The following is a 27,382-nucleotide window of genomic DNA, read 5'->3' as shown; positions in this document are numbered from 1 at the left end:
GTACTTGTTTTACATACAATCAGTCATAAATACGTGATTAGTACTCATTATACGTGCAATATACATAACAATGCATTCAAAATACTTGATTTATGCTTTATTACTCAATTCGTACTTAATTTACATGTCCTTTATACAAGTTATACCTTAAAACATCGAACTTACCAAACTTCAGGGACTAAAAGTGACAAAAGATGAAAGTTTCCTGGTAAGGGGTGCGGCACTACGCGTAGCCCCCCCCCCCCCACCTTCGCAGGGCGTCTAGTCCCTGAATCCACAGAAAGTTGTTTTAACTTCACGGATTGGTCACTTGTGCATCTCCAACTCTCACCTACTTTCATTTAAAACACTCTTAACACCTAACCCTAATCACCCACTATATATACAACCTTTCGAACACTTTTTTTTTCACTTTCCAAACTCATCTAAACACTCAAATCACTCTCAAATTCTCTGAAAATGCAAGTTTTCACTTTCCAAACTCATATTAACACACAATTACGGTTCGTACTTCGTATCGGTAATCTTTTTAGGTTTTTAGTAGTTTCACATTCGGAGAGAGAGATAAGATGAATACTTGAATAGTCACCAGAAAACTGGAGGAGAGAGACGATGTGGATGGCGAGGTGAAGTTGCGCCGGTGACCGGCGGTGGATGGTGGTGCTGGAAGGTGGGTTGCATCTGTTGCAGAGTCGGTACTGACTTTTCTGTTGCTTGTTTCTTTTGGAAATAAACTACTATTGTTTTAATATAAAACCTAGGGGTGTGCACGGTTCAGTTCGGTTCGGTTTTTGGTTTTTAAAAATCGTTCGGTTTCGGTTTTTTGGTTTCGGTTATTTCGGTTTTAGCAACGGTTCGGTTCGGTTTTTCAGTTTTTTCGGTTTTTGAAACAAATTATGTAAAATTCAAAACTTAAAAGTATAATTCAAAGTTTAAGAATCTTGTTAATTTATTTAGTCTTTTGAATTAATATTATTCACATAAACCTAACTTTTCTAATCTATTTTAGGGGGTGTTTGGCAGCCTCTTAATGACCATTCAGATACTACATCTTAATGGTTTAAAACATCTGAATGAATAAGAGGTAACCTCAAGTCTGAATGGTTAAGAGGTAACCTCTGAATGGTAAATCATCACATGTCACATTCTTCTACCTTCTCATTGGTAAAATTCTTAATGTTTCCATTAAGAGCTAGCCACTTAATGACCATTCAGAGGCTACCAAACAGCCCCTTAATGTTTCTCCAAAGTTTTTGTTAAGACGTTTTCTTTTATAATACTTTGAAAACCATTTAATTTTTATATTAAACTTTGTTAGTTCTTGTAAACAATGGATAATTTTAATGATAAATAAACATGGTAATGTTCTTATTATAAATATTTAACAAACAAGAATAAAATTAATAATTCTAAGTTGCATGCGTAAACACTTAAACAACTTAAATATAAAAATATATAGATTTGGTATACTGTTAAAGCTTATCGATTCGGTTCGGTTATTTTCGGTTATTGAAAATGATTATCCAAAAACCGAACCAAAATTTTCGGTTATTAAAAATCCGAAAACCGAACCGTCGGTTTTTGTTACGGTTCGGTTTTTTCGGCCTGGATTTTTCGGTTATGGTTCGGTTATTTCGATTTTCTGCTCACCCCTAATAAAACCCGTAAGTTTCTTGGAATTTTTTTTGTTAAACATCTAATACTAATAAAAGAATACTTTTAATGCCAAATGGCATTTTCTCCTCTAACATCCTTCTAATTAATGCCACATGTCATTTTCATCTTTAATTCTTTTATAATATATAATAATAATAATAATAATAATAATAATAATTAATATCTAATTCTAATTTATGATAATTCATTAATAATATATAATAATTAATATCTATTTCTAATTTATGATTAAAATATACATAAGTGATCTATAATATTTAAAACTATGTTTTGGTACTTCTTAAAATAAAATAGTTTAAATTACAAAAGAAAAAAAATTGTTATCCATATCTGACTTTATCTATAAAATCAATATATGAGTTTTTCTAACCAGATGACTATCTCGCAACAAGACTAAAATATTATTCAACTCAGTTTTAAAATGATAGACGGAGAGAACTTAACGTTTTGAAGTTTTATAGATGAGATAATATTAAGATTTGTAGCTACATTGATTTATGTTGTGTTTTCAGTTTAATAGAGCTATGAAATATATTAATTTCATTATATACCTATTTGTGACATAGTCAATTAACCTTTAACAATGAAAGATTTATTCATCATATATAAACCTTTAACTTATATCATAACTTTGCAAATACTATTTATTAATTAAATTCACATAACAATCATAGTAAGAATAACAAATCTAACTTATGTCATACCAATAAAATTGGCTTTTTTACCAATAAAGAGAAAAATAACAACTTAAATAATGGATTTTGTAAACATAATTAAGGTCTTAGAGATTTATTTTAAATAAAAGTTATATTTAAAAGATAAACAATGATAAAATTTATTGTTATTTATACATTGTTATATGTAACGTAATACATAATTTCATCCATATTAATAATATATTGTGTGAAGCATTCATTATATGGTAATGGAAATTCGTATATATAAAGTTTCGTTACTAATTAATATAGGTCGTTAGTAATATAAATTTTTTTAAAGATTATATAACTATATCATTTATATTGTACAAACTCGTGTAATACGCGGGTCTATAAACTAGTATATTAATATAAAAGTCTTATATATCTATCTATCTTTTCATACATATTCAAATCAGCCATTTATACGTACATATATTTATATCTATCTATCTTTTCATGCTAAGCTTCAATATATTATATACTAGGTTAGAACCCCGTGTATTACACGGGTTGAATAAATGTAATTTTATATACTAAATAATAAAAACTTATATCTTTATGAACATTGTATATTGTACGGGTTAAATATATGTAATTTTATATATCAAATAATAAAAAAGTTATATCTTTAAAAACCATGTGTATTACACAGATTAAATACCCGACTCGATAGTAGTTTTGCATCAAGCTTTGGACATAAGGCACATAACACTTAGCAATCGAGACAAAGACCATGTATTTTTAAAAATTTTTAAAAAAAAAATTATATCTCTAATAACCTCATGTATTGTACTGAATAAATGTAATTTTATATACCAAATAATAAAAACCCGTGTATTGTACGGGTTGAATAAATCTAATTATATATACTAAATAATAAAAAAATTATATCTTTAAAAACACTGTGTATTACACGGGTTAAATAAATGTAATTTTGTAACCTTGTATATTACACGGGTTGGATAAATGTAATTTTATAAACTACATAATAAAAAAAAATATATCTTTATAAACCCCGTGTATTATACGGATTGAATAAATCTAGTTATATATACTAAATCATCATCATCATCATTATCATACTCAGTAATTTCATCAACTTTTCCATTGGAACGATTTGAATGTTAATATAGCCGTTATTATTTCCCTTGGGGGTCATTTTTTACCTTCATTTTTTTATTTTTTATTTTACACTTTTGCCCCAATATGGCAATATGTTAGTATAAATATGTATTGGGAATTTGGGATGTTTTTGTTACGTTAAAGAAAGCTCTCAAATGGTTTCATCAAATGCTTTTTTTTTTCGTTGTGGTCCATCTTCAAATTGTACGATGGTTCATATGATGGCTAAAAAAAATCCGAAAATTCGGTGCAACTTTGATTTATGTGAAATGGCTTCACCACCTGATTTACATTAAATATTTTTAAACTATTAACTATTTCTTAAATAAGATTGATTATAGAAGATTTACTAAACTTATTTTATTAATAAATAAATAGCTTCGAATATTTAATGTTAATAATCCTTATTATAAAATATGATATAAGGGTAACTAAATAAAAAAGTGTCAATTTGGTAAATAATAATATTAAGGGGGTGTTTGGCCTAGCTTTTTTATCTAAGCTTATAGCTTTTTAGCTTATTTTTACAAAATAAGCACTAGTGGGTGTCTGGTTGAGCTTTTTAAGCTTATGCTTATTAGCTTATATAATCTAATTTCAAGAAGCTTATGGGTTGATGGTTTTTTTAGCTTATTTGAATAAGCTTATTTGAACAAGATGGTTTTTTACTCATTTGCCCTCAAATGGTGGATTAACTCATTTGAATATGATACACACAATGGTATTATACCCCTTCCCATAATACAGAATGGATTAACTCAACTTGTAGAATATAAGCTAATCCAAACACTTAAAAATAGCTTATCAAATGAAAGAAAATAAGCATAAGCTACTTTAAAATATAAGCATGAGCCAAAAAAATAAAAGCTAGGCCAAACACCCCCTAAGTATGAAAATGTAGGAAATTACAAATGTAGACATCTTCAATGAATAACACGTGTCCAAAATCAGATTTCTTTTATTATATAGTATAGATTTTGTATAAAACAATTCATTTTGAGCGTGACTTATTTTATAGAAACCCATTCTTTTACACGAACCAATTTGAATCAATTTTATCATTTTAACATGACCTATTCTGACCCAAACCCAAATGACCCGGATCCGTTCTGACCCGAATCAAATTAACCCTTTTCTTAAAATGACCCGTTTTGACCCGAATCCATTATGACCCAAACCCGTTTTGACCCGTAACCTGACCCAACCAAACCCACCCATTTTGCCATGTATACTTAAAATTAAGGGGTTTTTACATATTTCCCCCTGCTAAGATCCATTATTACATATTTACTCAACCCATAAAATTAATTACATATTTCCCCTTCCTAAACCATACATATTACATATTTCCCCTTTTCATTATAACTATTCACATTGAATTACTATTTAACCCTTAGTGAACTTATTAAATAGCTATTTACATATTTCCCCTTTCTAATTTCCTCAATTTCTCTTAGGGTCTGTTTGGTATGTGGTAATGGAATGAATGTGGGAATGGAATGGACGAGGTAATGGAATGGACAATGGAATGAAATGGATCATTCCATTCCATTGTGATGTTTGGTTACTTATACGTGAATAGAATGATGTTTGGTTACGTATAATAAAATGAATCATTACTTTGTACAATTTGATAGACAAAAAAAAAACAAAGTAACGGAATACAATTGTATTAAAAAGAAAAAAAATAATTGCCTCAATAATAATAATAATAATAATAATAATAATAATAATAATAATAATAATAATAATAATATATTCATGGTAAAAACTTAATAATAAAAAATTGATATATATTAATATTAGTATTAATATAATAATAATAATAATAAATATATATTTCTTTCCATTCCTTGAAGGAATGGGAAAAAAACACCTCTTTACCAAGGAATAGAAATTGTTATATATGGAAAGAGTTACATTCCTTTGGAATGCTCTATTCCATTACCACATGATAACCAAACATGTTTCTTTCTATTCCATCAGAATGATCCATTCCATTCCATCATCTATTCCTTCATACCAAACGCTACCTTATTGTTGCTCTTCCAAAATAATACCATACTATCTCATAATCTTTTGCTCCAAAACATAAAGTTTTAATAAATATAATTAGTTATTGGTCTTTCGAGTTATACAGAGGATTATAGTAAAATACGAATATTGTCATTTTAATAAATCTACGTCTACTGTATTTTCAATGTCCTATTAAAAGGCTACGAAAAAGGATTGCAAAAAATGAGGTGATGTTCAGACAGGCAAGTCCGGATAGTTAAGACAGCTGATGTATGCAAAAAATGAGGTGATGTTCATGTCGCGTTTTGGTGTATTTGGAAGTTAAGAAATGAGGTGATGTTCAGACAGGCAAGTCCGGATTGTATGAAACTCCTAGATGAGATCAAGTCGATGGCGTATCTATGGGTAAAGAATCGGTCAAAAATGGTGTCATTAACTTGGGAAGAATGGAGTCGGTTTAGTTTTTGTTGATTAGTTACCGTGAATAATTGTAAGGATGTGGTTTTAAATAGATTGTATGTATGTATGGCGGGTAGCATCTTGCTACAATGAATAAAATGAATTTATGTAGGCCGTTCAAAAAAAATCTACATCTACTGTATTTTCAGTGTCCTATTAAAAGGCTACGAAAAAGGATTGCAAAATTATATTATTGCAACTTAAAATTAAAAGGAACATTCAACTCGATGCAAACATTTATTAATTCAAACCCCCAATATCCCTCTGCATCGAAATACCTCATCAATTTATTAATTCAAACCCCCCAATATCCCTTTGCATCAAAATATCTCATCATTAACATCATCTGATATGGATAAATGATCAAGGGGCTAAAGGGCAGTGGATAGAGGTGTTATCAGTGGATAAATGTACAACAGGGGTTACTAATAACAGTGGATTAGTAGCAACAGTGGATCAGTAGCAGAGGGTATTAGTAACAGAGGTTAGCAGCAGGGGTTGTTAGTAGTGGGTGGTTACAACAGGGGTTGTTAGTTAGTTGAACGGTTGTTACAAAGATTGTTAGCTGTCAGTTGTAGGGTTGTTGGGGTGGGATTATAAATAGTAACAGTTGTAATAGTATAGGGTATCTTGTGAGATAATAATCTGTTTCCCTCCTAAATTCTCTGTTAACCACCATTAACGTACTTTCGGAGCTTATTCAATCATTGAGTTCCCTGAGCGTTAATAGAACTTGACCATTGTTAATCAATCTCAAGTTCATTCAATTTCAATCCTTAACATTGGTATCAGAGCTGTCTATCCTTGGACACTCTTGATTAAATTCAAACACGAACCCTAATTCAGCCAATTGGGGAAAATTTGCAGCGTTCAATTTCAAATTCTGAATTCAATCATTGTTTCGGTTGAATTCCTTCATTTGACGCCCGTTCAATTCAATTTCCATTGATTTTTGTTCAGATCAATTTCCTAAATCAAAATGACGAAGAGACATGGTCATAATGATGCTGATGATGCTGAAAGCAGTCAGCAGATGAATAACAGAATCGATGAAAACACGAAAGCATTGGAAGAAATGAGAAATATGGTGACAGGATTATCTTTACAGTTGACTCAAATGGTCAACAATCAAGGCAATGGAAGAAACCATCAAAGACAAGAGTTGCAGAATGATGGGGAAGGGTTCAATTTTGCAGCAAGATTGACCAAGATTGAATTTCCTCGGTTTAAAGGTGATGATCTAACTTCATGGTTGTTTAAGGTGGAACAATTCTTTCAGTTGGATAGAGTGTCGGATGAAACAAAGGTCAGATTGGCAGCCATTCATTTTGAGGGAAAAGCATTACAATGGTATCAATCTTTTACTGGTCAAAGAATTGAAGGTGAAGTTTTGACTTGGGTGGAATTGGTAGAAGCTTTGAAGGTCAGATTTGGGAAGTTGTTTGATGATCCTATGACTGATCTTAAGAACTTGAAACAAACCACTTCTGTTCAAGAGTATCATGACAAGTTTGATGCCATTATCAGCAGACTTCAACTGCCAATAGAGTATGCTCTGAGTTGTTTCATGGCGGAATTAGAAGAGGAGATACAATTGCAGGTAAGAATGTTCAACCCTAACAATATTCAAGAAGCCTTCTGTTTGGCTAAACTGCAAGAAGCCACTATCAAGGCTAAGAGGGGAAGGGTTGGGTTCAAGCCACCTATTCTACCTAACCCAAGTAACAATAAGCAACCAGTTTCCTTTAGTAAGTCAGTGGGTTTTGACTCAAAAAGGAATGTGATTAGGAAGACCTTGACCAAAAGTGAAATGGATGAAAGAAGGTCTAAGGGCTTGTGTTTCAACTGTGATGAGAAGTATTCACAAGAACATATATGCAAGGGTAACAGGAAACCTCAGCTGTATCACATAGAGGTTGAATGGGTAGAAGAAGAGGTTGAAGGGGGAGACGATGAAGTGGTAATGGAGTGTGCTCAAATCTAAGTTAATGCAGTGGAAGGAAATGACAGGTATAAGTCCATTAGGGTTACAGGTCATTATGGAAAACATGAATTACAATTGTTAATGGATACTGGAAGTTCACATAATTTTCTGGATATTACATTAGCCAAACAATTGGGGTGTAAGATGGTTAAGGGCCCAGCTATGTTAGTAAAAGTGGCAAATGGTCATGAAGAAATTTGTGATCAAATGGTGAAAGGATTTTCTTGGATCATGCAAGGAATTCAATTCACAGCGGATGTGTATGTAATGCCCTTGGGGGGTTGTGATTTGGTTTTGGGGGTTCAATGGTTTACAACCTTAGGAAGCATCAAGATGAATTATAATTATAGAACCATTGCTTTCAAGTTCAATGGTCAGAAAGTAGTTTTGAGGGGGCAATATGGGAGGAAATTTTCTCAAATTACTAAGGGTAGCTTGAAGAAAATGGAGTTACAGAGAGCTGAATTGTCTATGGTGCAGGTATGTGCCATTGAAGGGTATAGTACAAATACTTCAATGGTACTGCAGAAAACTCAGCAATCCAAGGAACAACAACAGCAGTTACAGAAGCTGTTAGAGGATTTCAAGGATGTCTTCCAAGACTTAAAGTCTTTACCACCATCTAGGGGCCAGTATGATCACAGAATTCCATTGAAACAAGGAACTGATGGGGTGAATTTAAGGCCTTATAGATATCCTGTGGTGCAAAAGGATGTGATAGAAAAAATGACTAATGATTTGTTAGAACAAGGGGTAATTCAGTCCAGTACCAGTTCTTTTGCTTCACCAGTGGTTCTAGTCAAGAAAAAAGATGGTACATGGAGGATGCGTATAGATTATAGGAAACTGAATCAGGCTACAATTCCTGACAGGTTTCCTATTCCACTAGTGGAAGATTTAATGGATGAATTATATGGTACAAAATTTTTCTCTAAATTGGATCTCAAGTCTGGGTACCATCAGATGAGAATGGATGATGCAGACATCCATAAAACAGCATTTAAAACTCATAATGGTCATTTTGAGTTTTTGGTCATGCCTTTCGGGCTGACTAATGCACCATCTACCTTTCAAGGTTTAATGAACCAGGTTTTTAAACAGTATCTGAGGAAGTATGTACTGGTTTTCTTTGATGATATATTGGTGTATAGTCCTTGTTGGGATACTCATTTATCTCATTTAAAAGATGTTCTATTGGTGTTAAGGCAACATCAGTTGGTAGCCAAAAGAAGCAAGTGTGAATTTGGAGCCACTAAGCTGGAGTATTTGGGTCATATAATATCTCAACAAGGAGTGGCAACTGATCCAGCAAAAGTATCTGCAATACAACAATGGCATGTACCCACCAACATCAAAGAATTGAGGGGATTTTTAGGACTCACTGGTTATTATAGAAGATTTGTGAAAGGGTATGGTAGCATCACCAAACCCTTAACTCAATTGCTTAAAAAAGACTCCTTTCAATGGTCTTCGGATGCTCAACATGCTTTTGAACATTGAAGGAGAGTATGAGTCAACCTCCTGTATTGGCATTACAAGATTTTAAAGAAACATTTGTGGTGGAAACAGATGCATCAGGGTTCGGAATAGGTGATGTTCTAATGCAAAAGGGTCATCCTATCGCTTATATCAGTAAGGCATTGTCTCCAAGACATATGTCTTTGTCCACTTACGAGAGAGAATTGTTGGCCATCATATATGCTGTCCAAAAATGGCAACCATATTTGGCTCATGCTCATTTTGTGATCAAGACAGACCAACATAGTCTGAAATATTTGTTGGATAGTAAGATTTCCACACCTTTCCAGCAGAGATGGTTATCTAAATTGATGGGATTCAACTTTGAGATTATGTACAAGAAAGGTGTAGACAATAAAGTGGCTGATGCATTATCGAGGGTGACTCATGGGGAAGTGTTGCAGTTAGCAGCATCATCTGTTCATACAGACATATGGGCAGCCATTAAAGAAGGATGGTCTAATGATGGAGAGTTGTTAAAAATCATTCAAGACCTGCAACAGAATCCTATGTCTCATTGTCATTATAGCTGGTCCAATGGAGAATTAAGAAGAAAGGGTAAGTTGGTCATTTGTAATTCTAACTTTAAGGGAGCAAATATTGCAGTGGATGCATGCTTCAGTACAAGGAGGGCATTCTGGCATTCATGCTACTACTAGCAGAATTGCTAGATTGTTTTATTGGCCAAAGCTGCACAAAGAGGTGAAAGCTTATGTTAAGAATTGTATAGTTTGTCAGCAGTGTAAGTCAGAAACAGTGGCTTATCCTGGGATGTTACAACCTCTCCCAATTCCTCAAGGGGTATGGGAAGATATAGCGATGGATTTTGTTGAAGGGTTGCCTAAATCCAAGGGTAAAGATGTCATTTTGGTGGTGGTGGATAGGTTAAGCAAGGGTGCTCACTTTATTGCTTTACACCATCCTTTTACTGCAGTTGAGGTGGCTCAGCTATATTTGGATCACATATATCGGTTACATGGCCCTCCTAAATCAATTATATCTGACCGAGATAAGGTGTTTATTAGCAATTTTTGGAAGGAACTGATGCTACTACAAGGGGTAGAGCAGAAGATGTCTAGTTCATACCATCCCCAAACAGATGGTCAAACAGAGGTGCTGAACAGATGCTTGGAGGGTTATTTGAGGTGCATGTGTTTTGAAAAACCTCATGAGTGGGCTAATTGGTTACCCTTGGCAGAATATTGGTATAATACCACTTATCAGTCAGCTATCAGGTGCACTCCATTTGAGGTCACCAATGGTCAGCCTCCACCTATACATTTACCATATTTACCGGGAGAAAGTAACAATGAAGCAGTGGATAGAAGTTTGGTCATTAGGGAGGAGGTGATTAATATTTTGAAAGAAAATTTGAGGAAGTCTCAACAACGCATGAAACAGTTGGCTGATGCTCATCGAACGGAAAGGAGTTTCCAAATAGGAGACTGGGTATATTTGAAGTTACAACACTACCGACAGCAGTCAGTGACTCATCGGCTCAATCAAAAGTTGACAGCCAAATATTTTGGACCATATTTGATTTTGTCTAAGGTAGGAGAAGTAGCGTACACATTGCAGTTACCAGCTGGGTCTGCTATTCATCCTACAGTACACGTATCATTGCTAAAAAAGTATTATGGTCCTGAGCCTACTTCAACAGCGGTGATTAATGAAGAAGTGCTGCAAACCACTGTTAGGGAACCTGAGAGTGTGGTGGACACTAGGGTTCTTAAAAAATTCAATAGAATGCTGGTGCAATGGCTGATTAAATGAAAGCATGCGGGGGTGGAAGATGCAACTTGGGAAGATGCTAAGTTGATGATGCAGAAATTTCCAAATTTTGATCCTTGGGGTCAAGGATCAGGTTATCGGGAGGGTATTGATATGGATAAATGATCAGGGGGCTAAAGGGCAGTGGATAGAGGTGTTATCAGTGGATAAATGTACAACAGGGGTTACTAATAACAGTGGATTAGTAGCAACAGTGGATCAGTAGCAGAGGGTATTAGTAACAGAGGTTAGCAGCAGGGGTTGTTAGTAGTGGGTGGTTACAACAGGGGTTGTTAGTTAGTTGAACGGTTGTTACAAAGATTGTTAGCTGTCAGTTGTAGGGTTGTTGGGGTGGGATTATAAATAGTAATAGTTGTAATAGTATAGGGTATCTTGTGAGATAATAATCAGTTTCCCTCCTAAATTCTCTGTTAACCACCATTAACGTACTTTCGGAGCTTATTCAATCATTGAGTTCCCTGAGCGTTAATAGAACTTGACCATTGTTAATCAATCTCAAGTTCATTCAATTTCAATCCTTAACATCATCGTCCATGGAGTTTTGAGTTTTTATATGTGATTAAAAAGCATGATGATTACAAAGGCGTAAGCTATTTCTTCATTTTAGAATATATGAAAAACCCTGCATGTTTAAAGAGTCAAAACTAAACCAGAAGCGCAAGCAAACCTAGTGCTAATTGATTTTTAAGAAAGGGATTAAAAAAGGGTAAGGGTAAATGGATAATTTCATAGAAAAAAGGAGAAATATGTAATTGATTTTATGAGTTGGGTAAATATGTAATAAGGGATCTTGGCAAGAGGAAATATGTAAAAAACCTTAAAATTAATTAGTTATATATTGTGCTTAAATACAATCTATACACACATATATGGACGCATTAAGTACTAAAAGTAATTACTCAAAAGAATCAGATTAATGCATAATAGTAACAAATATTATAAGAGGACACATAAAGAAATATATGTAACTGTATAATTTAAAAATATTATATTTATGCTATATTATATTTAATGTTTTGACATATTTAATATATATGTTATTTTCATATGATCTGTATTTTCATATGTAAGTGGCCTACATAGATGTATTAGGCTTATTATCCTCACATAACATTGCAGCTTGATGTGTTGTCGTCACTGAACAAGTGTGTGAGATTGTTACCTTGAGGATATGGGTATGGGTCTGGTGGCTGCATATTGTTGACATCAGGGGGCGGTGGTCGCGCATACATCTGGTTGTCGTTTGGTCGTTGTTGGTTGTTCATCAATCGCTGCTGGCAATTGGGGTGTGGTCCTGCTGCACCTTGGATATAAACATTCATTTGCACACCAACCGGAACCCTACCACTCATGTTTGGCATGCCATGCTGCACACCATTAACATTTATGTTACCGCCAGCGTTTTGATTTTCACTTTGACCCCCACCATCAGCGTTGTTGTTTTGGCCTTGATCACCTTCAACTTTCTTCGCATCGTTTCCTACTTCCTTCATTTTCTGTCCACCTTTCATCAACTGCGCCCTGTCACTTATCATAGGCTTATTCGTAGGAGTATCTTCTTCTTCGTCGTCATCATCACTTTCAGGCACAGACTTATGCCCACATTTCGCATCGTTTCCTACTTCCTTCATTTTTTGTCCACCTTTCATCAACTGCGCCCTGTCACTTATCATAGGCTTATATGTAGGAGTATCTTCTTCTTCTTCTTCTTTTTCTTCTTCGTCATCATCACTTTCAGGCATAGACTTATGACCACATTTCACATCAATAATAAATGGCAGCTTCATATCTTTAAGTTGTGGTGACAATTTCGGATCTTTTAATTGCTGCTGCGGTTGTTGACTCTTTCGCTCTCCATCACTTTTACTGCTTTCGAGTTGTTGTTGTTTGTTATTTTCACCACCCTCGTTCTTCGCCTGTTTTTCGTTATCTCCCCCATTGCCTTCGAGTTGTTGTTGTTTGTTCATTGGTTGATGATTCTCCTTTGAAACACCCAAAACTCGTGCATGTTTCCTGCCTTTTTTAAGCTTTTCGATGAGCATCGGTGGATCAACAATTCCTGATACCGTTACCTTCCCTTGTTCTGAATCTACACCCACTTTGTAAACACCTGATTTTTAAAACATTGAACTTTTAATTACCAATAATTAAGAAAAAGAATAACAAATTGATTGTTGACCAATACCCTCGATTTTCTGAAGTATTTTCTTCACTTTTTGCTTGCAACCATCACAGTGAATGTCCACTTTCAGGGTACAAGTCTAAACAACCAATTATATGAAAATTATCCAACAACATCAAATTCAGTCGAAAAAGATATACATAATTGAATAAAAGCGGAAAAAAGAAGTTTTAAATATTAATTTTTTTTTGAAACAATGCATTTGAATCATGCTGAGTGAGTGTTTGTGTGTACACCTAATTCTTGAACAAGATTTGACGATTATGAAATTAGGATGTGAGATTGTACCCGGATCTTCAAGAACTCTTCTTTACTCATTATTTTCAAGAAATTAAGTGGAATTTACAAATTTAAGAATGTTAAATGGAGAAAAAGAGAGAGAGAGAGACATGTGTTTGTGAAATTCTGCGTTGATCTTTTATTGTAGAGTTAAATCCTCGGATAGTCCCTGCGGTTTGTCATTTTTTCCACCTTTAGTCCCTAACTTTCTAAAATTACAGTTATAGTCCTCAACTTTTGCAATTTGTTCATAGATAGTCCCTGAAGCGGATGGAGATTAGTTTTTTGTGTTAACTGGGTGTGAAATGACAAGATTGCCCTTACTAATAAAATATTAATAAAAATAAAATTAATTATCTAATAATAATGGGACTCACTTTTACCCAACCCCACTCCACCTTTTTTTCTCTCTTTCTTGTTTGTGACTGCACCCATATTCAGACCAAAGGTCCACCACCACCCTCAAATCCCAACTACTGCCACCACCTCACCCCGTCATCAGACCGCCGCCACCAACTCACCCTGTCATAACTGGCAGACCACCACTTCCACATGTGAATGTCACCAACCTAGGGCACTTTTGTCAATTCTCTTGTCACCCATAACAAGCATAAATATATTATCGGGATTCACCAACAACAGTCCACCATCTTCAGTTCAACCCATCAAACCTTCTCTTCATTGAAGAAACAATTTGTAGTTTCATTTTCTCCGGAAGAACAAATGGCAGCCGAGAAGAGCAAGATTCTGATCATCGGTGGAACCGGGTACATCGGAAAATTTGTAGTCGAAACTAGTGCAAAATCCGGCCACCCAACCTTCGCTCTGGTTAGAGAATCCACGGTGGCAGATCCTGTGAAGGGTCCGCTTGTTGAAAGCTTAAAGAACTCTGGTGTCACTCTTGTTCACGTATGTTTCATATGGACTTTTAAACTTATAACCAGAGCGATTGTGTGGGTGGGTTGGGGTGGGTTTGTCTGGAAGTGGTGGTCTGTCGGTTATGACGGGTGAGGTGGTGGCGGCGGTCTGATGACGGGGTAAGGTGGTGGCGGTAGTTGGGATTTGAGGGTGGTGCTCATTGAGATTTAGGAATTTAGGTGTGGTGGTGGTGCTTTGGGGGGTAAAAGTGGGTCCCATTATCATTAGATAATTAATATTATTTTTATTAATATTTTATTAGTAAGGGCAATCTTGTCATTTCACACCCACTTAACACAAAAAACTAACCACCATCCTCTTCAGGGACTATCCGGGAACGAAATTGCAAAAGTTGGGGACTATAACTGTAATTTTAGAAAGTTAGGGACTAAAGGTAAAAAATGGATAAACCATAGGGGTTATTCGGACATTTTTCTCTTTATTGTATAATATAGGTTGGTTTAGAAGATGTAAATATTTTGTGAGTTGATCATAAAAGAGTTGATTACTTAATAATTAATTGAATAAAATAATACCTTATAAGGAAATCATTGGTATTGATTTTGAAGAATATATCGAGTTAAAAGAAATTAATTCCATTGGTATTGATTTTGAAAAATATATTAAGTTAAAAGAAATTAATTCTAAAAGATATATTGAGTTAAAACGAATTAATTGTGAAAGATATATTGTGTTAACACTAAAGTTGGAGTTAAATTAAATTTAGTTATAGGATCAAAATTGATATGGAAATAAACTATATATTATTTAAAAGGAATAGGAGGAAGAAGGTAGGGGTTGAATTTCAAAACAACCGTGAAAACCAACCTTGTCAACCAGACATTCAATAAACTAGAATATATTGTATAATGATCAAACTAGGTTAGTTTCCCGTGTGTTACACGGGTTGAACAATTTAAACTATATAGTATAGATATTTCATGTAAATGCAAAACAAAGACATAGACATTTACATACCACATTGACATAAATGAGTTAATATAAATGTAACCCATCAACTCGTACATATTAATTAATATCGTAGAGTTCAATAAGACGGCTTTAATGTCGGTTGAGTAAGGTCAATCAGAGTCTATTTGATACCCCTTTGTACGACTTCTTATTTTTTGAATCTTTGTATTTGATTCTAAACCTATTATTAATATTATTGATAATAATTTTAGTTATATATATCAATAATATATTTTTTATATATATCAATAATATATTTAGTCTAACATATTAATATTATTATGAATTTCGAAACTTGTTTAGCTAGGATTTAAGATTCTATTGAAGTTTTAGTTTAACAATAGGTTATTGAATTAATAATAAGAATTTGTATTAGATTAGATTAAATATTATTATTATTTGTATTAGATTAGATTAAATATTATTATTATTAGTATTATTAATAATTTTAATCAATTAAATAAGAGAATGACAAGTGTCACAAAACAGGTTTCTTTTATTATATAGTATTGATGTCTTGGACTTTTATTTAGCCCGATCAATTATTTTAATAGCCAGTGGTTAACGTTTTTTTTTTTTTTTTTGTATATAATACATATAATTAGTATTTAAAACTCATTTACAAATAAAGATAATTGGTTTAAGTCATTAACTTAATAATTATAGACATGGTTGTAAAAGTCCCCTCTAGGCTCCGAGTACTCGCTACAAGGTAGGCTGCCGAGGCACGAGTACTGGTCTCCCAGGCCAATTACTCGCCAAGTAATCTCCGCCTAAACCGAGTACTTCCCGAGTACTCCCGAATCCGACTAGGGAGCGCCTAGCGATTTTTGCAACCATGATTATAGATTTTCCTTAAATTTGGATTTGATTTGGAGGAATACACGAGAGGGGGTGGAGTTTGAAGTTGAAAAGGGACGGGAGCCAAACCATATCAACGAATTAATCCATGAAGGAAAAGAATATGTAGGCTCAACCCCTTTTTTTATCTGTAGAATTTTGATTTAAATGTCTGGTTGGTCTGTATGATTTGCAGATATTGCAGACTTGGTCTCAGCTTTAATATCCTAGTGGTTACAATTTTTGCATTCGGATGATCTTAATCACTAACCCATGTTAAGTTTCCCAGTGGTTGCAATTTAACGCGATGTCATTAACGTAAATTTAGTTGGACAACGAGTCGGGATAAATTTAGATCTTTAATACCACTCAATCATCCATGTTGAATTCAATCGGTTCCTTCTATTGTATTTATATACGTGTATGATTTCATCTTGGGCCATTTTCAATATTTCACGAACTTAATCGAACGTCTTCCCAGATGATATGTTGGCAAATGTTATATACCAAGAGAAACCTGTTTCCTTAACACATATATTATTCAAAAAGGGTTGTTAGAAGACAAGACAAGAAAAGAAAACGCCAATATTAATATTATTTTATTAAAAAAAATACAAATAATGTGGTTGGAGAATAAAATGATGAAGCATCAGAAATGGAATGGAAATTAAGTAAATAATATATTTGGCTTTTTCCCATCTTCACATTCCCAAAACCGTTGCACAACACCGATCAAAACTCCATCCCTAATCTTTGGATGTCTATATCCACTTGCCGAGTTAAGATCTCATACAAACTTTGTCTTATTTAAAAATAGTAAGAACAGATCTTGAACGTTAATTAATTGAATTAAGAGTTAAAATTGATTACACGTCATTACTAATAGTAATTGTACTATTTAATGAGATTCAAGGGTGTTTTAGTCGTTTTCTCATTTTCCATTAACAACTAATTACATCCGGTTTTTAAAACTAAAGAACTTTTATATAGTTTAGTATTTTATTAAAAAAAACAATACCATAAAATCAAGCATTTTTTATCTTTAATATGAGTATAATATTACTATATATTTTTTAAATACACATTTTTTAAAAAGTTGCAAAAGAGTGTTTTATAATAGTGTTAATAAGTACAACTAACACATATATAAGCAACACATGAATTTCTATAATCAACACATACCTATATAATTATGACCAACACATACGTACACAATTATAACTAACACATAATTTATATAAGCAACACATAAATTTGTATAACCGGCATATATGTATATAATCATAACTAGCACATATAGAAGCAACACATGAATTTGTATAATCAGCACATGAATTTGAAACTGCTTTCATAATTTTAGGAATTTTTAGAAACCAACTTTAAAATAAAATACAAAAATACCCTTTATACATGAACTAGAGGGATGACATGTGGCATGTTGTGAATGTTTCTTACTGTTTTTACACAAAATAAAGTTTGTATATGATCCTAAGCCAGTAAGCCTCCACTTACCTTCCAGTTCAGCCCAATGTCTCATGATGCAAAATCGATATGTTGTTTCCCATCACCACCGTCTCCCCAATAAGCACGCCAATCGCGTGAGCCACTACTACGGAGATGTTGTCGGAACGCTTATTTTTCTTTACCAGTTGTGACGAAGGTCACCCCTTTTTGTTTCTCTCTCTAGATTCATGTAGGATCGTTTGGCGACCCGAATGAGTCGATCAGAGGCGTTTTCGTCAATTACAGGTGCGGAATAACAAGTAATCAACGTAGGAATAGCTTGCAATACACTTTAAACACTTTCTGTATTGATTTGACGGTAAATACAACGAGTTCTCGATCCGGCAGCACTTCGGTACGAGATTCTACCAACCGTTACAAATGAGATCGCTCCTAGGGTATATATAGGCAATTGGAACCGCTTATTGGACAGGCCCAATAAGCGGCCCACACATGACGTTGGAGCGGTCCAGCCCATTTACCATACGAGCGGTTCAGCTAGTTGTCACTCGAGCGGCCCAAACATGCTCGTTCGAGCGACCCTGAATACTAATGGACCAAATGAGCGATCCATCTTTCTAAACTCTATACATTCTCACTATTTCTCGTATATTGTGCCCAGATCTAACATCTAAGACTTATGACTCGATACAAGACGTAATCAGCAGATGTAGTGCACCAACAATTCACTTGCATGTTAATGTAATTGTGTCTTATGTTTTGATCGCCATGTGATTGCGAGTTATGTATTGATTGGTAGAATGCTTCGTTAGTCGTCCGACAAAACTCTGGCGGATTGAGTTTATAAGGGGAATAGAAAGTCGGTAGATCCAGTTTTGATGGATCTTGATTATCAGTCGGAGGAGACGAAGAAAGCAATGTTGTACTATAAACTATTCAAGTTGTAACCCTGATTTGAAAGGAATAGGCTAATGGCAATCCTGTAATTTTTGGAAACTTGAGTGGTTGTTTTGTCTTTGGCATATGCCACCAACCAATGTTTTTAAGGTATTATATAATATCTCTATTTAAACAAGCTATCTACACACTGTTTGATAAATCTAATTATAAGTGTGATTGTTTTATGAAATTGAGTTCTATAACAATACGATATTAGCTCGGGTTAAAACTATGTGAATTGAAAACCAAAATCATATCGTATCATACTAATTTGATATTGATTCACAACCAGTTTAGAAAGGCATGATCTTGGAATCATATCATGGACTGGAATAGCAGGTTAGAATTATGTAACTTGAAAACCAAAATCATACCGTATCACACTTATTTAATATGGATTCACAACTAGGTTAGAAATGCATGATCTTAGAACCATGTTATGTATCAAAATTGGAGGTTAGAATTACGTCGATTGAAAACCAAAATTGTATCGTATGACACTAGTATCATATTGATTCACAACCAGTTTAGAAAGGCATAACCTTAGAACCGTATCATGGATCAAAATTGTAGGCGAGAATTATGTGTACCGAAAATCAAAATCATACCGTATCACGCTAATTCAACACCCATCCACAATTAGTTTAGAAAGACTTGATCTTAGAACCACATCATATCTCGAAATCGAACATCCAGCTTGTTTCGCACGCGGTTTTCCACTAAAGAAAAACTAATAAAAACCGAATCAAACTGAATAAAAATTCCAAAATCAATCAAGATCAACCATTAACGATTAAATAAGGCAAGTTGGATTTAAATAATCCCAGCTTTCTCAATTTGGCCGATAATAATGCAAACTCAGTCATTGGCCGATAATAATCCGAACTGGTCCACTTTTGGCCGATAATAGTCCGCCATTAAAAATAGCTTAACGATGTTAAGCTTTTTCCGAATTACAAACTGATGTTTTATGGATTTTGATCAAAACGAGGATACGAATCAATTTATGTAAAACATACATCGAAACGATGCTTCAAACTGTTTGATTTTTGTTAATTAGAAGTTTAAACACCTGAATTGAAGCACCGTTTTCGTCGTTTGGGGCAGTATTTCGCGGTAAATTTTACATCAATCAACTCGTATCCTCGTTCTAATCAAAAGTCCTAAAACATCAGTTTGTAATTCGGAAAAAAACTTAACTCCGTTAAGCTATATTTAACGCAGACTATTATCTGCCAAAAATTGACCAGTTTGGATTATTATCGACCAATAACTGAGTTGTGATTATTATCGACCAAATTAAGAAAACTAAGATTATTTAAATCTAATTTTTCATTAAATAAAACCAAATAAAACTAGTAACAACTTATATACAGGCTGGTCCAGTTACTAACGAACATACCATCATTCTTCCCCAAATTCAAACCCTAATTTGCACTTTCTTCGAAATCAAACTTGTGAAATTCGAATCGAAGTGAAGATCAATCAAATAAACGATGAGTGTAATCGAAATATTGACTCGAGTCGATGCAATCTGCAAGAAGTACGACAAATACGACGTCGAAAAGCAGAGAGATCTCAACATTTCCGGTGAAGATGCTTTTGCGAGGCTGTACGCTACAGTAGAATCTGACATTGAGACTGCTCTTCAGGTGATTCATGTTTAATTGTTTAGATCTGTGTGATTGTGTTGAGGTTTTTTGGTATCTAGGGTTTTTTAGGTTTTTGTTACGTTTCGAGCTGTAAATTTGTTGTTGAATTCGATATGCTGCAGTAGAATCTGACATTGAGACTGCTGTATAGGTGATTTATGCTTAATTGTTTAGATCTGTGTGATTGTGTTGATTTTGTTTGATATCCAGGGTTTTTAGGTTTTTGTTATGTTCTGAAGTGTTGATTTGTTGATGATTTTGATGTGTTATTGTCTTCAGAAAGCTGAGACGGCTAAAAATGAGAAGAATAGGGCTTCGGTTGTGGCAATTAATGCTGAGATTCGACGGACTAAGGCGAAGATGCTGGAAGAAGTTCCTAAGTTGCAGAGATTGGCTATGAAGAAGGTATGATCTCTGTTTTTTTGTTTGGTTGATTAGAGATTGTATGTGTAAGTATGATATGACTTGTTGTAAGTTATGTGATTATATAGGGCAAAACTAGAATGTACTGTGCTAGAGGTTAAGATAATTTGAAATGATATTAAGTAAAAGAATAAAAGGCAGAGTCAAATGCATTATTTTAAAAAAAATGTTAAGTGATTACAACTTTGGTTTTTAGAAAGCGCGAGGGGCACCGTGGCGATAGGGACCTGAGCCAAAGCGCATTTCTCCTACGGGAGGCGAAATTTGTGTTTATACTTTTTTTTATTATATTTTTATAGGTTTTTTAGCATCACTTACTCAAAATTTAGACATAACTAAGCTCTATATATGGTTTAATATGTAAATAATTTATATGTACAACCTAAAAGGCTATATATACAACATTCTTGTGTGCAAAACCTTCCATGTACAAGAAGTGCATCTTAAGACTGCGACTCATGCCGCCTTACTCGCCTTTTGTACACACTGCGGAATTTGAAATTTGAGTACTTTAATTAAGTTTTGGATATCAATCGCGTAACAGGTAAAAGGGCTTTCTCCAGAAGAGTTTGCAGCTCGTAACGATCTGGTTCAGGCACTTCCCGATAGGATTCAAGCAATACCTGACGGGGGTGCTGCTGCACCAAAACAGACTGGAGGCTGGGCAGCTTCAGCCTCTCGTACAAATAATAATATCAAGTTTGATTCAGGTGATTAATTGTCTTTGTTTAGCCGCTAAATATTACATTTTTTAGATTCTGTGGTGGTTGGTTTCTTATCATTCATACGTTAAAACTTCCTGTGATACATGAATTTCGTAGATGGTCGATTTGATGATGAATACTTCCAGCAAAGTGAAGAGTCGAGCCAGTTCAGGAATGAGTATGAAATGAGAAAAATGAAACAGGCATGTTCTGATTATTCAGTTTTTCTGTTTATACAGGGTAACGGGTAAAAAATGGTTTATTTTGTGTGTTAAATATGGTTACTGAAATTATATGAATCCAACAATAACGTACTTTTTTTATTAAAATGATTCAGAAGGTTTTATTTATTAAAAATACATATCACCAGTTCACTACATCAGCCACCTTTCAAACCGTTTAAACCGCTTTCTTTTAAGCTATATATTTTAGAGTAAAAATGTCATTTTCATCCCTGAGGTTTGGCAAGTTTTGCGATTTTCGTCCAAAGGTTTGTTTTTCCACATCTGGATTCAAAAGGTTTGAAATCTTGCCATTTACATCCAGCTCGTTAACTCCATTCATTTTTCTCCGTTAAGTCAGGGGTATTTCGTCTTTTTTGCTAACTTAAAGGGTAATTCGGTTTTTTGAATACTTGTACATAAATTGAAAAAGACCGGATTGCTCTTTAAGTTAACAAAAAGACGGAAATACCCCTTAATGGAGAAAAATAGATGGAGTCAACGAGCCAGATGAAAATGGCAAGATTTCAAACTTTTGGATCCAGATGCGGAAAAACAAACCTTTGGACGAAAGTCGCAAACATAGTTGTCGATAGCGAATAACAACTAGGCACCTATAGGCTACGTAGCGAATAGCGACGGCTATTTTATAAATAGCGATTACACTAGAAAAAGAATTTTGAAAATTTTTATATGTATATTACATCAAAATACCCTTGTATATATGCTATTTTACATGTATATTTAACAAAAACCTATAAATCCAGCTATTTTATAGCTATATCTAATTGCTATTTACATAAAAAAAACTGTCGCTATGACCCAAATAGCGACAAGGGGCCGCTTCGCTACATAGCGCGCTATAGCCGCTATTGACAACTATGGTCGCAAATCTGGCCAAATCTCAGGGACGAAAATGGCATTAACTCTATATTTTAAAATTTTACCTGTCTGACCTTTTATAGATAAGATATAACCCGAATCGACCCATTCATAAGTACGTGGGTTGGAATTGCCACCCATACTAAATACTCTCACCCTAAGCAGTTAATGCAGTAAAAAATCGGATATCGGTCAAGGACCGGTATTTGAGGTATCGGTAATTTTAATATCATGCATAATTTAACAACTTAACACTAACAATTTAAGCCATTAACCTTTTGCAACTTGCAAAACACTACAATTGTAGCAAGTAGGAACTCATTAAGACTTAAAACACTAATAGCAACAATAAGAAGAAAGGTACTGGTATCGGGAAAATCGGTGATATATCTGTCAATATCGCCAAGAACATCGGTCAATAAGGCCGATAATATCGGTACCAAACTACCAATATTTTGCACCGATATCTCACTAGTCACTAGGTTACCGATATATCGGTGATATATCGCGATATTAACTACATAGCTCTCACCAGTTTAATGTATCACCTTTTATAATTGTTTCTATTTTATATAGGATCAAGGTTTGGATATGATATCGGAAGGTCTAGATACTTTAAAAAACATGGCACAAGATATGAACGAGGTTTGCTATCTTGCTTCTAACTTGCTTTTTCCATTTAATCAGACATAAAATCATCAAAATTAATATCTTATTTTTCATAAATTATGCAGGAAGTAGACAGGCAAGTTCCATTGATGGATGAAATCGACGACAAGGTTCATTTTTTTTTTTCACATTTCACTCATTGTTATTTCAAGCTGCTGTACGTATTCGATTTCTCAAATATTTCTCAAATGTATTTTTTTTATTTTGGTTTTTTCAGGTGGATAAGGCGACTTCTGACCTTAGGAATACCAATGTTAGACTTAAGCACACTGTTCATCAGGTGATTAAGTGGCAAATTAAGATTCTTTTATTATTATTAATCATTATTGTTATTGCGGTTTTTATGATTAGATCTAACCCGAGTTTTCTTTTTTTTTTTTTGGGGCAACAGCTGAGGTCGAGCAGGAACTTCTGCATTGATATTATATTACTGTGCATAATTCTGGGAATTGCAGCCTACTTATACAAGTAAAAGTTCTATCCCCTTGTTTCTGTGCACCATATGCTATTTTAAAAAGGGAATATGCCACAGAATAGTAATGAAGTTTTAGGAGTGTTCCATTTAGGTCACTAATAAAATTTATTGTTCCAATTAGATCATTCTACTTTATTTTGGTGTTCTAATGCTAGATATTTTACCTGAATAGCAGGTTATAGTCCTACATGGCATTTATTTATGGTTAGTTGTTTATCTTCTTTTATGACTATAATTTAAATGTTATTGGTGTAGGAGTAATTTGTACTCTCTTTCATTAAAAATTTTACTGACATCTAACTATTTTTCACGATTTTGTAAAAAAAAAATTGATAACTTTTTAGAGATTATGAAAAAAAATCACATTTTTTATTATTATTTTTTTTTTGCATTTTTTTAACTTTTCTACAATTTTTAAAAAAAAATTTAAATCTATTTCGCATTTTTTTCTAACCCATTTGGCATTTATGTGCCATGTCGACAATTTTTTTAAATAAAAAATCTAAATAAATGCCATGTAGAATGGATGACCTTCTATTTAGGTAAAATATCTAGGATTGAAACATCAAATGAAACTTAAATGACCTAATTGGAACAAAAAAAATTATGAGTGACCTAATTAGAACACTCTTGAAACTTGGTTACTATTGTACAAAGTTAACCCTTTTAAAAAGTACAAAATAAAGAAAAATGAAAACAGAAGACACACATTTTAAGTTTATTTATTTAACTATCTGCCTGGCGTAAATTGCGGTTTACATGATCCAATTAGTCTCCTTTTATGTTTTTCATGACGGATTCTCACAGCTAAAAAAATGATACTATTTCAATTATCGTCTTTGATACAAACAAATTGACTTTAATTTGACCTTTTTAACTTGCAGTGTTTTGAAGTGAGGATTTTGAACATAAGAAATCTGCATTTGGTTTGCTCTTGTGATGATTGACTTCTGGTGTGGTAGCTAGTTATGTATGTTCTTGCACTTACAACTTGAAGTTATGTTTATTACGCGACATATTTTTATCTTTTTTTTTTTAATATAACTACATATTTCATTGAGAATCTACCAAGCACTATGTGTGTGTATAATATGCGTTTCTCGTTATTCTTTTATTTAAAACTGGTTTCTTGTGATTCTTTATGTATAATATACCATGAAGATGCCTTTGCATACACTCTTGTGAGCTGTATCCATGTTTCATCTCAAAGCAACGGTATAAATGCTAGGTAAATACAGTTTATAAATGAACAAGATATATTCATATCTATTTGATAAACTAAAAGTTTTGAGTTTGATATTGATTTTTGAGTTGGCTCGTTTCGAGTTATAATTACAATGATATATAACGTAAACATATTGCTTAGGTGTTCTTTGTGAAAGCCTGGATCTAAATTTGCTTATTAAACGAGCTCGATTAAGCTCAGCTTGATTCGAAGTGGTTGTATATCTAGTTTGAGTAAGCTTTCGAGCGTTGGCGCTTGTTTACAAACTAAGCAGGGAAGTAACTTTTATCAGTAAATGGATTTTGCTCATTCTTAGATATACATGGTTTTATAAAAATATAGTTAACATGTACGTTTGTAAATATAAAAATATAATTAAGATGTACGTTCTCTAAGATATCCACACTACATATGTTGTAAATTATAATTTTGTTATACCAAACAGTTTGACGATAGTGAGGTAACAGCATTTGTTGCATAGAAATAAATCTAATTTACAATGTTCTAAACAAAATTCAGAAGGTGAAAGATCATAGAGAAGAGTTACAACAAGAAATGTTTTTTTTTTCATTTCTAATGACTTTGTATCTGTACTTATTTATATAATGTTTTTTCCTAATATTGATGATCCGACCGGACTCGAAACCCAAGAAAATCCTAAATCGAGTTGATTAAGCATCCGAATACTGAAAGATGACACTGCGAAAAAAGATCTTGTGACCGCCACTGCCTAGTCAACGATGAGTAATGTGGTGGTGATCGCGGTACAAGGTCAAATGCGCCCGTAAAATGTGTTCGTAGTAATATTCCGCTCCGAATGCCCCGATGAGCGGTCCCGTCCAGAAGATCCACTGAAACATCAAAATTAGCATTCTACAAGTGTATAAGAATCATATGTTGCACTAGATTGAATTATCTTATATAAATAAGCATACATGGTCAGCCCAGATTTTCTTGTTGTTGTAGATCACTGCGGCCCCAAAGCTACGAGCCGGGTTGATTCCGGTTCCAGTGATCGGGATCGTGGCTAAGTGAACCATGAAAACTGCAAAGCCAATAGGTAACGGTGCCAATACCTTGACAAGACCTACACAAGTTAATTAACCGTCGTGTATATCACATGAAACATAAGAGATTATTATACTCACCGGAACATGTGAATCGCGAGCGTTTCTCTTTGGATCCGTGGTGGAGAGTACGGTGTATACAAGAATAAAAGTGCCAATAATCTCGGCTCCTAGCCCCATGGCCTTGTTATAACCATGTGTTAGCTCGTTAGCACCGCCACCATGGTCCATGTAATAGGTCTTTTGTAACGCTTTAACCATGCAACACCCTGCAGTTGCACCTGAACATTGAGCCACGACGTACATTAGCGCCCTTGGCATGGTCACTTTCCTAGCCAATAACATGGCAAACGTTACAGCTGGGTTCAAATGACCACCTGAAAAGCGTCAAATATTCTGTAAAAGTGTAAAACAATCATGTAATTTAAAATTTTTAGTATATACGATGAACAAAAAACAATAAAAGTACGAAGCTAACCCGAGATGCCGGAAGTATTGTAAACAAGGACAAAGATCATTCCACCAAAAGCCCACGCGATGCCTAGGAGGCCAACACCGCCACAGTGGTCAGAATCGTTACGATTCTTGTACCCGATGATGGTTAGAACAGTAATGTAGAGGAATAAGAAGGTTGCAACAAACTCGGCCATGATGGCTCGGTAGAATGACCACTTGGCCAGCTCCATAGGCTCAATTAGTGGCGCGGCTAACGGTTGTTGGTAGTCTCGGTTTTCTTGATCGCGGACACCCTCTTCTATATCGGTATCGGTATCCATTGCTTTTGTTCTTTTTGCTATCTATTTGTTTTTTTTTTAAATTAGTTTGACGAATTTTGAAATGAAAGGGAGTTGAATTGGTTTATTTGAAAGAAAAAAAAGGAGTTGAATTTGTTTATTTGAAAGAAAAAAAAATGTTGACTAATGGAAATTAGTTTCCTAGAAGGTCAAAGTGTTTATGAGAAAGAGAGAATTTGTGTGTTCATGGAAGCGATGAATTAATGGAGAAATGAATGGATCTTTAAAGACTTGTTCAAAATAAAAACAAGAAAAATGACACTTTGACATGTGTTTGCCCACTTTTTTTAACTACACACAATCATTTGCTCAATAAATTGAGTTAATTACAACTCACTTTATTGATAAAAAGTAACACATTTAAGATGTGACTTTATAATATATATTTTATTTTGAACGGCGTACGGTTAG

The 27,382-nt window shown here is 33.9% G+C and overlaps 3 protein-coding genes across 3 annotated transcripts; 1 reads left to right on the top strand and 2 right to left on the bottom strand.

The window, feature by feature from the left end:
* Positions 1-12,325: 12,325 nt before the first annotated feature.
* LOC110906925 (heavy metal-associated isoprenylated plant protein 32-like) lies at positions 12,326-13,765 on the bottom strand. Its single transcript, XM_022151983.2, has 3 exons — positions 13,736-13,765; positions 13,451-13,526; positions 12,326-13,375 (listed from the first exon to the last, which is right to left on the bottom strand). Exons 1-3 carry the CDS (start codon positions 13,763-13,765, stop codon positions 12,369-12,371), a joined length of 1,113 nt encoding a protein of 370 aa, XP_022007675.1. The 3' UTR covers positions 12,326-12,368.
* A 6,467-nt stretch (positions 13,766-20,232) lies between these two features.
* On the top strand, positions 20,233-25,020 carry LOC110924677 (syntaxin-71). Its single transcript, XM_022168671.2, has 9 exons — positions 20,233-20,511; positions 20,791-20,916; positions 21,479-21,644; positions 21,756-21,841; positions 23,318-23,386; positions 23,476-23,520; positions 23,628-23,690; positions 23,802-23,878; positions 24,770-25,020. The coding sequence occupies exons 1-9, from the start codon at positions 20,356-20,358 to the stop codon at positions 24,780-24,782; spliced, it is 801 nt and encodes a 266-aa protein (XP_022024363.1). The 5' UTR covers positions 20,233-20,355; the 3' UTR covers positions 24,783-25,020.
* Positions 25,021-25,703: 683 nt separating this feature from the next.
* LOC110906934 (aquaporin PIP2-1) lies at positions 25,704-26,878 on the bottom strand. The gene is made up of 4 exons (XM_022151990.2): positions 26,656-26,878; positions 26,259-26,554; positions 26,046-26,186; positions 25,704-25,961 (listed from the first exon to the last, which is right to left on the bottom strand). The coding sequence occupies exons 1-4, from the start codon at positions 26,861-26,863 to the stop codon at positions 25,845-25,847; spliced, it is 762 nt and encodes a 253-aa protein (XP_022007682.2). The 5' UTR covers positions 26,864-26,878; the 3' UTR covers positions 25,704-25,844.
* Positions 26,879-27,382: the final 504 nt, after the last annotated feature.

Source organism: Helianthus annuus, chromosome 2 (genome assembly GCF_002127325.2).
Source record: "Helianthus annuus cultivar XRQ/B chromosome 2, HanXRQr2.0-SUNRISE, whole genome shotgun sequence".
Taxonomy (NCBI): Eukaryota; Viridiplantae; Streptophyta; class Magnoliopsida; order Asterales; family Asteraceae; genus Helianthus; species Helianthus annuus.
Note: the sequence above shows the minus strand (reverse complement) of the source record. Positions and strands in the feature narration are given on the sequence as shown.

Excerpts from the sequence above, each read along its gene's own strand:
- LOC110906934 (XM_022151990.2), bottom strand. The coding sequence starts at position 26,863 with ATGGAGCTGGCCAAGTGGTCATTCTACCGAGCCATCATGGCCGAGTTT. Across the intron at positions 26,187-26,258 it reads CTCGCGATTCACATGTTCCG|GTATTGGCACCGTTACCTAT; the intron begins GTGAGTATAATA and ends GGTCTTGTCAAG. Across the intron at positions 25,962-26,045 it reads AGAAAATCTGGGCTGACCAT|TGGATCTTCTGGACGGGACC; the intron begins GTATGCTTATTT and ends TTGATGTTTCAG.
- LOC110924677 (XM_022168671.2), top strand. The coding sequence starts at position 20,356 with ATGAGTGTAATCGAAATATTGACTCGAGTCGATGCAATCTGCAAGAAG. Across the intron at positions 20,917-21,478 it reads AGAGATTGGCTATGAAGAAG|GTAAAAGGGCTTTCTCCAGA; the intron begins GTATGATCTCTG and ends ATCGCGTAACAG. Across the intron at positions 21,842-23,317 it reads AAATGAGAAAAATGAAACAG|GATCAAGGTTTGGATATGAT; the intron begins GCATGTTCTGAT and ends TATTTTATATAG.
- LOC110906925 (XM_022151983.2), bottom strand. The coding sequence starts at position 13,765 with ATGAGTAAAGAAGAGTTCTTGAAGATCCGG. Across the intron at positions 13,527-13,735 it reads AAGAGTTCTTGAAGATCCGG|ACTTGTACCCTGAAAGTGGA; the intron begins GTACAATCTCAC and ends TTGGTTGTTTAG. Across the intron at positions 13,376-13,450 it reads AATACTTCAGAAAATCGAGG|GTGTTTACAAAGTGGGTGTA; the intron begins GTATTGGTCAAC and ends TTTAAAAATCAG.